The sequence below is a fragment of the Melanaphis sacchari genome, unplaced genomic scaffold (assembly GCF_002803265.2).
Source record: "Melanaphis sacchari strain LSU unplaced genomic scaffold, SCAv2.0 Contig54_pilon_pilon, whole genome shotgun sequence".
NCBI classification, from domain to species: domain Eukaryota; kingdom Metazoa; phylum Arthropoda; class Insecta; order Hemiptera; family Aphididae; genus Melanaphis; species Melanaphis sacchari.
This window is the reverse complement of record NW_020271380.1, coordinates 1,067,402-1,081,881: the sequence shown is the minus strand read 5'-3', so window position 1 is coordinate 1,081,881 and position 14,480 is coordinate 1,067,402. Positions and strand designations below refer to the sequence as shown.

General features: G+C 22.7%; 2 protein-coding genes across 3 annotated transcripts in view; both read right to left on the bottom strand.

Annotated features, from left to right (window-relative positions):
* LOC112599648 (oxysterol-binding protein-related protein 9) overlaps positions 1-1,462 on the bottom strand; it is a 30,823-nt gene extending 29,361 nt beyond the window's left edge. For both annotated transcript variants that reach the window (XM_025346635.1, XM_025346638.1), the window contains exon 1: positions 1,443-1,462. In XM_025346635.1, coding sequence (XP_025202420.1) covers positions 1,443-1,447 — 5 coding nt within the window. In that variant the 5' untranslated portion in view covers positions 1,448-1,462. The remainder of the gene's footprint in view (positions 1-1,442) is intronic.
* A 3,194-nt stretch (positions 1,463-4,656) lies between these two features.
* LOC112599709 lies at positions 4,657-12,075 on the bottom strand. Its single transcript, XM_025346734.1, has 8 exons — positions 11,962-12,075; positions 7,972-8,173; positions 7,611-7,725; positions 7,356-7,496; positions 7,068-7,211; positions 5,624-5,887; positions 5,071-5,407; positions 4,657-4,829 (listed from the first exon to the last, which is right to left on the bottom strand). The coding sequence occupies exons 1-8, from the start codon at positions 11,986-11,988 to the stop codon at positions 4,722-4,724; spliced, it is 1,338 nt and encodes a 445-aa protein (XP_025202519.1). The 5' UTR covers positions 11,989-12,075; the 3' UTR covers positions 4,657-4,721.
* Between the last annotated feature and the right edge of the window lie 2,405 nt (positions 12,076-14,480).

Sequence of the window (14,480 nt, the reverse complement as noted above, 5' to 3'; positions counted from 1 at the left end):
GGAAAAAAAACTTTTCATGTAAAAGTATAGTAGTGCAAAACAAAAACTTAATTTTTTGATGAATAATAATCAGTTCAATCATAAATTTTAAAATTTTAAATGCTTTTGTATATTATTTTATCAAATAAAAAACGTTTTATTTTAAACAAAAAAGTTTAATGTTTATACTTTTCTATAGTTCTTCTCCTACATCCTAGTATCCTACCCCCTCCACTGATCCTTCACAAGGGCGCCATATCATCCCTAGCCTACTGATGACCAACTCTTTAATCAGGCCCTGAACGAAGAGGATATTTTATTAGGTATATTTAAAGCATGAGAGAAAAATGAAACAGCACTAGATTTTTTCAAAAAATATGGAATAACAAATAATTCTTTACTCCTAGAAAAATATGAAATAACGTGAATTATAGGTATGATATACTAGCTAATATAATACATAAATATTAATTGATTAATTAATAAATACATAATAATATGTACCTATAGTAACCTAGAAATTAGATAATACGAAATTCACATAAATATTACTTAAGTAAATAGGTTAAGTCAAAATTATAGGTTTTCAGCAATTCAAAAATTTAAAAATTTTGTAAATTATGCTTTATTCGCTTTTTAGTTTTTTTTTTTTTTTATGGATAATGCATATTTCATTCAGTTTAAATTAGAAAGTTAGCAATTTAAGATTCTTATCGACTAATTGATAATAATATTTAAATATATACATACAAGAAATTGTATGGAATAAATAGTAGATTAGTCAGTTGAGTTGTAAAAAAAAATGGTAGGTAATTTAGTTAAATGTCATGAATACTGGTTTTTTTTACAGAATCATTATTAAACGTTTTTAGTTTTGACGGTTCAATAATTATATGAAGTTTTTTTTTATTCAACTTAAATATATAAATTGGTGTCAAATTAAAAATAGACATTTAGTCTTTAGAAAATTTGTTACACTGATTATTAATGATGAAACATAATAAACCGTGGATGTTGATAGCTTTGTTTAAAAAGTACATCGGCTGTGTTTTATAACCCCAAACATTCATACAATCTTCGCTAATTATTACTACCTATTGTGCATTTTGAATTCGTTGCTATTTTTTGTCGTTATATTTTGACCTTCTTTAATTGATAGGTTGTTGTTATTATAAATAAAAGAAAATAATAAGTTAAATGTACTTATTATGTATCTTTAGAATATTTAGTAAATCCTAAGTCATTATTTTACTATACAACTAAATTTTTGGAGATTGTATTTGTAGGAGTGTTAGAACGAGAAAACTAGTTATTTTACACATATTATCATATATTCCTATAAAATTACATCAAAAATACGTTATAATACACACAGTTGAAAAAATACGAGTGCTGTAACTAGTATAATATTATTTAACAAAAAAAAGTAATAATATCAATATAAAATATGTATTAGTACCTACCTCATTTGTTTCTTGTGAACAGCGAATGTAATGTTTTCCACGACAATAATAATTGTTACGTTTGTATTGTGTTACAATTTATCATTTGATCGGAATTTATAAAGATAGTATTTTAGTATTAGAATATATTATCTAACTAAAAAGCGGTGGGGAGGAGTCGTTGAGAGTGTGTATAATTTATATTTTTATTCGAGATTATAATCAAAACAGAATTTACTCAACATTCACTTTTATTACACGTTGGTTTTGGACTTGCATTAAAATATTTAACCGTGATTATTTTATTTCCGAAACATATTTTTACTTATTAATCTTTAATCATTGCCATAAAATGTAGTTTTAGTATATTTATTTATTTCAAAAGACATACCTAATCAACAATACAATAATAGTTAAATTTATATAATTATAGATGATTTTTACATTTAGTGAATATTGAATAGTATATGAATATATGATAGGTAACTTATTATATTTAGCTTTGCCTTAACTTTTGTACTTTATCGTAGGTATATAATAACACTAAAATATACGGGGTCTTCTACTCAGTGCACTATAATAATTATTATCAATTCTATAACAATATAAATAGGTATGTAAATGTTTATTTAATTTTATAAATAGAATAAATAGTAATAGGTATTTTTTACAGTTTACCTATAAAAAAAAAATATAAATATATATAACCGTAGGAATGCGACAATCACATAATAGTTTGAATAATATGTCCAATGTCCACACACATTTAAATTATATTTCCTTAATGCATTATTCGTGTTATAAAACAAACCTTGCTGTTTAACCGTCATTGTAGTTACATAAACATCATGTATATTTTTTTGTACAATCATATATTTTAGCTTTATTATTTATGACAGTTACCAAACATTATACGGCTACATAAATAGTATAAAATATATAATTATACAATTAATATTCATAGAAAAAAGACATATCAATTATCACAGAAAAAAATATGAGTATATTAAGTAATATAATAATAATAATATGATCCTATAGAATTATTATATTATTGTAAAAACAATGGTTCACCTTTACAGCTATTGATTTTTTAAATATTTTGTGAAAATAAAATTATTAAAAACAAATCGTATATACTTAGTTAAATTAATTTTTCATAAAACCTATCCATTATAAAGTTAATTAGGTACATATTTTATAATTTTTTGTAAGTATTATCATAATTTCATAAAATTATTCTAGAAAAAAGTTAAATTATTGTTAAAAGAAAGTACTAACAATAACTATTTAAATTATCTAAATTAATAAATTAATCATATCGATTTATTTTGGTGAGTATATTATTTAACAATTCAATTTTGTATTTAAATAATATATAGGTGCTTAATATATTATGGATTTAAAGTCCATATCACAATATTTAATTTATAAAAATAAAACATTATACAATTTTGAAATAAATACATTTTTTTTTTAACTAATATTTTAAATTAATTTAATATTAGGTATATTATATGAATAATATTACTTTAAAATGCAATAATAATATTTTACTATTTTAGTTACTTGATTCGAGTAGGTATTTTTTCGTTTAAAATTTATCAATAGGTTGTAAATATTTTAAAGAGGTATTGACGTATTGCGATTTAATAATTAATATATTATGTTTAAAGAAAGTAATTATTAAAGCGAATTGACTAATTAACTCGTATTAACATTAAAAAAATTATTCATATTTTATATATGATATACTTATTACTTAGATATTAAGTATATTTATTACGTACATTTTTCGCATTTTTATTATGTTATATTTGCTTAGAAATGATTTTTGTTGATAATGAATTGTTAATAAATTATAGTTGTCAATTCTGTTATAATGTAAACATAAATAATATCATACAATAAATAAGTATGTTTGAGTATATATATATATATTTAAAGCATTCTCAGCCTTTTTTTAGTATTTATGCAATAAGTATAGCGAGAAAATTGATAGAAATAATATAATTTAGTATAAAGAACTATGTGAGACATCATAAAAGTGTATAACTGAGGTATTTTAAATAATTGTTGAAATAATTACACTTGTATGAAATTTAAAAAATTACATGTATTTAATATTTTTAATTAGATAATACGATTTATTAATTTTATAATTTATAGTTATACGGCTTTACATTCTACATATGCGTATAAATACCTAAAATATTTACACATATTGTTATATTATAGTGATCGGAGGGATTCGAGTTGTCTTTTTTTTTAAAAGTTATCTTTTTACAATGAAGGGAGATGTCTTTGGCTTTGTAAATATACTTATATTTAAATAATTCCAGTCCTCCTTCTAGAAAAAAAAGTTAATTTGATATCCTTGTAAATATAAGGATACAAAATACAATATTTAATTGCTTTATATGTCCATTATTGAGCATGATTTAAAATCATTTGAATTTAATAGATCAAAGTCAAAATATGGACTGGATTTAAAAATCCTTAAATGAAAATTTGATTCAAGAGTTTATATTTGCTTATTTATGAAATTAATACAATTCGATTTTTAAAGGATTCTACTCATATACAGTATGATTTACTGAAGACGATGTTTTATTATTTTTTTTAATAATGGTATCATTCAAAATCTTTTTTTTTGCAATTTTTAAATAAACTTAAAAATAATATTTTTCAACTACATAAAGATGGTTTCGTGGGAATATAAACCTTTTTTAATTTAAACCCTCCTTATTTTCTGTAAATTATTGGGCTGATATTTTTTTTTTAAATTTTTCATGTATATAAATCAAAATTAGAAGGAGTTATTAAGTTTTAAGTATGTATAATGGACCGCGTCTATAATTCAAGCGCTAACAATCCGTAAATTGTTTATATTTACGAAATAGGTTAAATAAGAAATTCGGCACCAGAGCCTAGAAACTACTCATTCAAATTTTGATTTAGATTATGATTTAAAAAAAAAATTTACCCGACAATTTATATTAAAAAAAAGTAGTTCTTATTTAAAATACAGAAGGTTATATCGCCACAAAATCATTCTTAAATGGTACAAGTTTTCAAAAATATATCTTTAGATTTATATAATCTGATTTTAAATAACTTCATTATTAAATAAAAAAGGGGAGGGCGTCCTTGGTAAATCGTTTTATTTTTTTAGTGATTTTTATACTTTTATTGAGTCTTAAATAATTTTCTAGATAGTATTAATTATATTCTACAATAAATTAATAGATAAATTCATATTTACATACACAATATATTATAGTTTAAATAAAAATGCTATTACAGTTCAGGCGATGTTGATTTTCTTTTTACATATCTTGAAAAATAATCTGGTCTCCAGCATTTGCAACTACCAGGAATCAAAAACCAGTCATAGTAAAGTCTCACCTAAAAATAAATCAATTTTTACTTATTAATAATTTATATTATCAATTTAGTTAAATATGATATAATTTCGTACTTAAATGTTCGTATTTGAAGGCATATAATAATAATTTACAAAAATATTTTTTTGCTTTATGATAATTAATACAACTAAAATAAAATAGTACTTATTTAAATTAAAAATAGTTTATGGTAAAAATAAGATAAAATAGCCTAGATTTGTAATTTATCAAAAAATACTTGCTTGGAAACATCCGAGTTCGTCAACACCGTCACAATGGGACTTTTTCTTCGATGTCGAAGTTGATGATCGAGAGGGCAAAGGGTCAGCAGGGCCCTGAGTAGCACGCTTATGTAAATATTGCTGGTAGTTTTGAAAATCTTGTACTGAAGGTGGATCATCTCCTTGCGTCTGTGTTTTATATATACCTTGTTGTTGTGGTGGCAATTGTTGTGGCAATCTTTGATTGTTAGAAACAGACGGTAAATATGTGTCTGGATAATAAACCTCTGCAACCAATAGGCTCACCCATCTTGGTGATGACAGACATCCGCCCTCTATGTAATGACATTTGGTTTGACTAAATAGGAATCATATTTATTAGTTAAAATGTTTTTATTAATTTATATATTTATATGTATTATGTATAATGTATTTATGTTTATACGTATAATATAATTTAGTATATTAATTGAATTTCACAAAAATATACTTTAACGGAACGGTTTTTTTTTCAAAATTTTTGTTTTTCAGAAATATCTATTAATAGTTTTAAAACGAGGAAAAATGTACGTACGTGCACTTTGTCACCTCCACGGTTTGAGTAAAATAGCCTTCGTATGGAATTTGCACTACATATCGCCACATGCCTTGATAGTTCCGAGCAAACACTGGTGTAGCATATTCTACTTTTGCCGGACAAGGAGTGGGTGGCCCATCCATAACATTACCGGAAGCATGAGCCGGGTCACGTGTTCGATATTCTAATTGTTCAGTTCGCCGTTGAGCCATAAGTCCGGAGAGAGCTTGTCCTTGAATTACTTTATACAGCATACAAAATCTGAAATATTAAAATCATATGATAATTGTAAACATTTAAAAAAAAAATGCAAACATTTAAATTCGCTTTTAATGCAATTAGATATTTCTTTTTATATTTAATGCGTAAGATACAGAAATTAAGTCCAGTATTTGCCATAAAAATTTTATTTTAATTTGCAATGTTAACTAGCGAAATATCTCCTAAAGTAATAAGTTAAAACTAGGTAATAATTTTAAGACGGTCATTTTTTTTAAATTTAAATGCAGTAATACTAATTTCTTATGTCGAGTTTCCTATAAAAGGAACTATGACACACTACATTAATATGACTATATAATTCTAAAAACATGATGTAATAATGTGATATCTATATTCTATAGAGTTATTTTGATTTTTCGAAATAAAAACTTAAATAAATTACTGTAAATTATTCTAACCTAATTAGATTATGGGTATACTACGTACATAGCCGATAGTTATAAATATATCCTATCATAGTAAACCTATCAATAAAATATTTTGTATTAATTTATAACATCGTAGTTTAAATAAAATAATATATATATATACTATTATATTTAAATGTAAATAAGAAATTTGGAAAAAATGATTTTTAGTCAATTAAAACTTAATTATTTAAACATATATTTTTCTTCTTTTATTAGTTTCTATTACACTTATTTAACATTTAGTTATTAGTATGCTAATTTATGATTAGATTATAAATTTAATTATATTCATGAATCTGTCATTATAATAAGTATGTACATATTAGTTATTTCATTTATTTTTACATAAATTAAACCTAACCAAAGTCAATAAAGTTTATGTGCTTATTAATTAATCTTATTTAGTTGTATAATCAGATTTGTTTCAATACATAATTATTACGTATATTATTTTTACGTATATTCTATATTATTATAATAATATTTATTTTTTTATTTATTGCATTTGTCATTGTTTTTATTAAAATTTTCGCATATACGAATAATCTATGTATATTCGTTTATTTTTATTATTATTATTATTTTTTATTAAATATTGTTTCATTATTTATTAGTCAATATTTTTATTAAAATTTTAAATACAATTTTTTTTTGAAGCATAATTTTATTGTCTTTAACATCAAAATGATAACCACACTTAAAATGTAAATAAATCTAATTTTAATACATAATATTTTTATTTAACTTACACTCCTCCGCTTGTGTCACAAAATTTTCTTGAATGTCTAGTACTATTTTGAGAATTTATAGAAATATTTTCATCGTCATCCATATTTACATCATCAAGAGAATCTGGATTACTGTACTTAGCTCTTCGTCGAAAAGGTTTTCCTCTAAACATATTTAGAACAGGCATATAAATATATAATTAGGTAACGTGTTTACGTGTGTATGATTATCAATAATATTTTTAATAAAAAAAACCCTTTGCAGCGTGACCAATTGGATATCATTATGATTATTGTACATAGGCTTACTGTAAGTATTTTTGGGTCGTACTACTATGGTAATACGATTCGGGTGGCACATATTTGGCTACTTTTGGTATAGTCTCGTCCGCTTTAAGTATTGGCAATGTTTTGCTGAAGAATTCCAATGTTTTGTTCTTCATTAACTCACTAAAAAATGTTATCATTATTTTCTACTTATACGTAGGTACGTTAAAAACGATGATGTATAGCGGTTATATGTAGAAATTAAATGTTAATATAATTCGATTGTCTAATACTCACAATGGATATGGTGTTCCTAAAACGTTTTGTTTCATTGGATTCATTGGTAAAAACGCTTTATTCAAATCTCCACATAGATTATTCAATGTTTTAACCGGTGGGTTTTTGTTGACCCCTACATAATATAAACAATGTTATTTTATGGTTTGTTTTTATTGTTATTTGTTATACTATATACATATGAAAATGGTTAAACGCATATATATATATACATATTACATATATATTATATACTGTATAAAAGCACAGTTGTTTTTACGAAATACGAGACTATATAATCATGTTAATTGTACAGTTCATGCTACAAGTACAACCAAAACTATATTATAAACAATAACAACAATATATGTATAATTTTTACCTGGACACAATTTGTTAGATTTAAAGTAAGGCGGAGAACGGACTTGAGGCGGTTCCATTCTCGGAGCTTCGATAAAAGCATAATAACCTTCAGGAGGTTCTTGCCCAGAATCAACTGTAGGCGAATCTGTTGATGAAAATGTTTGTGGTTGATGTACAACAGCTATAATTCTCGAAACGAGAAAGGTAGCGATGTAAATGAACTAAAATAAATAAAAATAAATATTTTGTGAATCAAAAGTACTATAATTTAGTAGTTAGTACTTAAATTACTAACTATATATGTAGAATAAGGCTATATAAATATATTTAAAATGAAAAATATTTACTTTCAAAAAAAAGTTCAAACGAAAGATTTTATTATTTGATATATAAATATATGTATATATTACTACATATATTATATATAATCAGTAATAGCATTGATTTTAAAATATTTTAATATATATTCTAAAATCAATGGTAAATAGTACATACTGAAATATGTTATATGCATTTCATATTTTTTGCCATTATTTATTTGAAAATTCATGAAATAATTTCTTTAAATTAATAATCTATATTTATAATAGAGAGAAGAGCTTGATTAAAGCTTTTAATGTTTTACAAAATAACCAATAAAAGAAACAACACATACACTTATAAATTAATTTATCAATTCCCTTATAATTTAAGTATAGAAACAATAATCTACAAACATATTTCTAGCCTGCTTAAAAATGTGATCATCGTATATTAGCTCTACACAATAACCGCATTTATAACATATGGTAACTATATGTATTTACATATGATTAATTTTTCCTATTGATACCTTCATTATTGTGAAAACTCGACGATTCTATAGAGTATAGACTATTACCTTTATTCCGTACTATTGTGCGAACGAATATGTTCTAATTGTGGCCTATTTTATACATGAACATGTAAAATGTATTGTAAATAGACATTTCACATAATTTATGAATCAATCATTATATTGGTTGTATACTTGTATATTATGATTGAGCAGATGTATTGACTAGGTATCAAATTTCTTTACAAAAAAGAAATATTTTTTGTGATATTATTACTGAGTGTGTCGGATTCAACAGTCATTTGACATCGAAATCACGAACATACCTATCAACTACTATAACGGCTTTATGTGCGATGTATTAACAAAAAAGTACATTGGTCATCGTTGGTCAGGCATATTGATGTATATTTGCAAGGTATATAGTCCCATTGTTCGTAAGCAATTTAATCTGGAAACCTACTTTTCCTTTTTTATTAAATAGAAAACAAATAAATTTAATAAAAAAATATGCGGAAAGAAAATTGTTTTTTGAGCACCAAACCTATACCAATAAATTGAGAAGTTATTTAAAAAAAGGGAAAAACAAGATTCAGTAGTGCACTACTTGGCATAATTAAATCTTCTATCAAGCATTATACCATGACGACGTGACCACGATGAACACAAGACTGGGTCAAAAAGAAGATGGTACCGTTAGTAATAAGTTTTGCGTTCACTACTTTTTAAAATAAAATTAACGAAATTAATTATATAAAAATTACTTTATTTCATAAGATAAATTGTTTTATACATCGTGAATAAATACTTTTTTTAAATTTTAAATTATAAAATACAAAGTAATCTTACTTTTGTAGATGTTGACTACTTTTTAACAATATTAAATAAAGGATTTACCGTAATAAAAAAAATACTGTTTATATGTATAATGTTAAAGTGTTAATTAAGTTTTTAATGATTTAATATAGCTGATATTTACTTTAAAAAAAATTGTCTGTAATAATATTTATATTATTGTATGTTAATTTAATATCATTGCGCATAAATATTTAAATATAATTAGCTAATTAAATAATTATAATAAGTTGAAAGTTCAAACACTTTCAGTTAGTAAGTGTAACACTTATTCATGTTTCATACCTCTACTTAATTATTTTTTAAATAATCTGAAAGTATACTACCTATTTTATTTATCTTTGTGGTTACATTTACTGATATACGTAGTACTTTATTCAATAATACAATTTTATTTTACATTTGAATTTTATAGTTAATTCTTAAATTGGATAATGTATTTGATATGACTGATCACTGCAGACATAACGTTTGATTTGCCAAAAGGAAGAATGACCAAATAAACCTTGACGAATTCACGAAACAATCTCCATTAATCTGTTTATCTATGGAACGATATAGTTTATCTATGGTGAATCAGGCGCTTTTGCAAACATTATACCATTTAATTTAATTCATCTTGTAACTTGAAATCAACAAAAGATAAATACATTACACTATATTTATCATTGTAAATGATTATATATATATATATATATATATAGTATTACCTAAATAATATAATTTATATGTAATAAGAATACAACGAGTGAGTAGTTTACTTTGTAAAAAGCTTTTTAAAAATATGTTATGTATGCACCATACATAAATATTAAAAATATTAATGAAATAAAAAATAAAATATAATCTATACATTGAATTAAATATTAGTTTTAATTAATTAATTAGTATATAATTATACCGACTTATACTAAACTCCATCTTAAAGTTACCATAATTTGGGCTGTACACAATATTTACTTACCTAAACTTTTAATAATAAATAAAGAACTAAATAAAATCTATTTTTATTCTGCATATGAAACAAATAACTGAAAATAAAACAATATATTTACACAACGCACAAAATATTTAACTAATATTTACTTTTACATTTTTATTAATTTTAATAAAACACATTTTAATCTATTTTGTTAGCATTATTGTATTTTGTTTTTATTTTAATTTTTACTCCATAGATATTTAACTGCATATTACAATTTTACAGCCAGGGTTCAAGAAGTATTTTACCCCGAAACCGGTAGTTTCCTAACAATAAATAAAAAATTATGATTATTACATGCGGAATTTATTGTGAGTAATAAATTGTTTATTTATGACATACGCTTATATGTAATAGTACATATTAAATTATTTATTTCATTATATATTATAGGATTACGACTGTCTAGGTTTAGCAGAATAAGTTATTATATGTTATTTTAAAAATTAAAAATTCAAATAAAATTTATATATAAGGTATATTCAAGTAAATCGGAATAATGAATTTCATAAACATGATATTATTTGGTAATTTATTTAAATTCAATTCATCCAAAATCTTAAATAAGTTGTTAATATTAATTAACCAAATGTAAAATCTTCTCACAAAAAAGTAAAAAAATTGTTTTAGTTATAAGCAAATAAAGGTGCCAAGTATTTATCTATATAATGACTATAGGTTTTAGATACATATATATATATTTAATATGATATTAAAACTATATTTTTTTTACATTCAAGTTTATTCAAATTTTCACACATTTTTTTTACTCTGATAAATATTTATTATTGTAATATCTATAACTTGATTTTTGATGTTAATAATTTTATAAGCTTTGAAAATTTGAAAATAAAAACGCATATTTACATATATACAAAACTAATGTTTATCATTAATGTTCTACATAATAATAGTTGTTTTAAAAACAATTATAATAATATTATTATTGTGCACAAGCGTTTAAGTCTCATCAATTTTAATGTAGATTTACCAGAAGAATTTAATCAAAACTTAAAATAATATCAAGCAGAAAAATAGTTATTCATGTATAAACAATAGCAATAATAAAATTAAAATAATTTTAAATGTTAGATTAAAATTAAATCTCATGAAAACGTAAATTAAATATAGTTATACCAATTAAAAAAATTAAGATCTTAAAGAACAATGGTTCAAAAAAAAAAAAAAAATTGAACTCTCCCCATCTTAATCATATTTAATGGAAATGTATTAAAGTTAAATATAACTTAATGTTATACGTTGTTTTCATAATTTAGTTTATAATTATTTTTTTAATAACATTACTTTAAGGTAAAATAATAATATTGTAAGTAAAATAAATTATAGTAAATATTTACCGAAATTCTTGATAGTTTTGAAATCATAACGTCTTGATTTTAATGTATAGCACATTGACCTGATGACACATTCGAGTCCGGCACTCTACTGACCCAGACTGAGCCCCACCGAACTTGACTCGTGAATCGTGGATCCTGCCTTCCTAACAACAGCTATCATATTCACTAAAGAGTAGGTAACTACTATGCACTGCCAAGTAAGCGCGTTTTCATTGTGACGTAAAAAATACAAAATAAACACATTACAATATTAATAACATCACTATTTTACCATTGATATAAAAAAATTGTACATTTCTATTCAGACATGAAAATGTAATGTTTTATTATATTGGTATAACTCAATAGTTTAAAAAGTATACTTATAATATATGTATCCCGAATTATTGTAGGTACTTATACCACCTTTAACCTACTCTCGATATTGTTGTAAGACTTTAAGACTGATCAGAAAATTCATAGCAAAATAATAATAATTTTCGATAATGTTTATATTTAATTATATGTATATTAATTAAAAGATGACATACCTTTAATATAATTACATCTTGTAACTGCTTGTGTTGGAGAACAAGAGTTGTTGAGATTTTGAATAAGATACAATAGTAGATAATTTATATAAAGTACAATATTGTAATTTTATTTCCAAGCATGATTTTACCTTAAAATTCTTTATGATATATACGTAGATAACATTGTATACTGTTAAATAAAAAAAAATTAATTAAAATAATATACCCATTTACAAAGGCACGAAACAAAATAACAAAATTTAAGAGTGACAAAATAGTATATTGATTGGATTATTATTAAATTTTAATGTTTAAAGAATTTTTTTTAAATTTTTAAGATTCTTTGCGCAATAATTAATATTTATTCTCACAGTATTATACAATAAGTTGTACGATAACACGGCTAATTCAGCTTTTAAATATACATTTTTTTTTTTTTTTTTTTTGTAATCATCACTAATATATTGCAGTTAGTTCATAAAAATAGAGAAATAAAATTTAAAATATATAATAAACTTATTTATATATTAGATAGGTAATATTATGTTAAATGCTTTCTTTATTATTATATATTTAAATTGTCTTGTTTTGTATATAGATATTTCATCATGTATGGATAATTCATTAACAATAATGCCTATATTACCTTATAATTTAAACGAGTATTACTATCAATCAAAATATTTAATTTTGAATATCATAACTAATAATTAATCTGAATAATTAATTGGTAAATAATTAATAAGGCATGAAATGTAATTTATATTTATATTATATAAATATACAATAAACTATTAAAATAATTTAAAATCATAAGTTTGTACTGTGTATATTTATAAATTATTGTTATTTGTAAAATTTATTTAAAATTTAAAATAAATTGGAGAGGTACCTATCATATTAATAGTATTTATGATAAACTATGTTTGAATACAAAAGTGTTAGTACAAATTTGTACTTAGTGCAATCATTTTTTTGATGAGAAAGTATATCTAATTTTGTTAAACAAAGCATAATTTACTCACTTAATATACCCATAATTAGGTTTTAATAATTTTATTTAGTGCATTTATTTAGTAACGACAATACAAAGAGGTGCGTTTATTTTTTCAATTTAGAACAAGAAAATTATATTGCTTATTTAATTATTAAATACATCGTATTTACTACAGTTTCTATTTATTAACTATGTATTATACAATGTATATGCTTCTTTTGTATAATTTTATAAAATAACTAATAAATTATAGTTAATATTTTCTAAATAATAATAAAAAATTATTTCTTTTTAAATTAATAAATAAAATGAAAGAACTATGTTAAATATTAATAAACATTATTATTCATTTTTGCCTTTAAATGTTATTTTGTTACGTATTTAATTATACATTACACTCAACATTCCTGCAACTGACCCAGATAGGATGTAGGAAGTATCAAGAATGGCTGAGGTAATGACCCGATTTTCTACCTTAACCACTACAACTTTTTTAGTTCATAATATAGTGTGTACGCGCGTCGAGGCTAACAGATGTCATATTGTTTTTTTTTTTTTTAAATAGCAGACTACTTTATTAAAAACATAATCTATTTAGACCCAGTTCAAATCAACAAAGGTTGATGATTCAAAGCATCAGGTTTAATAAAATTTTAATTCTTTGTAGGTAGTATTTTATTTTTGTATTAGATAATAAGTATAGGTATACAATATACGGTATACTATATTATTTCAAGATAAGTAGGTATAAATTTCAAAAATATTTTTATGTTATGCAAACCATAAATTACAACAACACCATTATTTTGATTCGAATATTGAAAGCATAATACTCATTATTAATATATAATACTTAAATTCATTACTAATTGTATATTACTATATTAGGTATATGGTATATATTATTATAATATTGTATATAGTCACATATATTATAGGTATATAATAATAAAAAAAAAAAAATGATTAAAAATGATTTAATTTGTATTGTTTTTAGTTTATGTAAATTG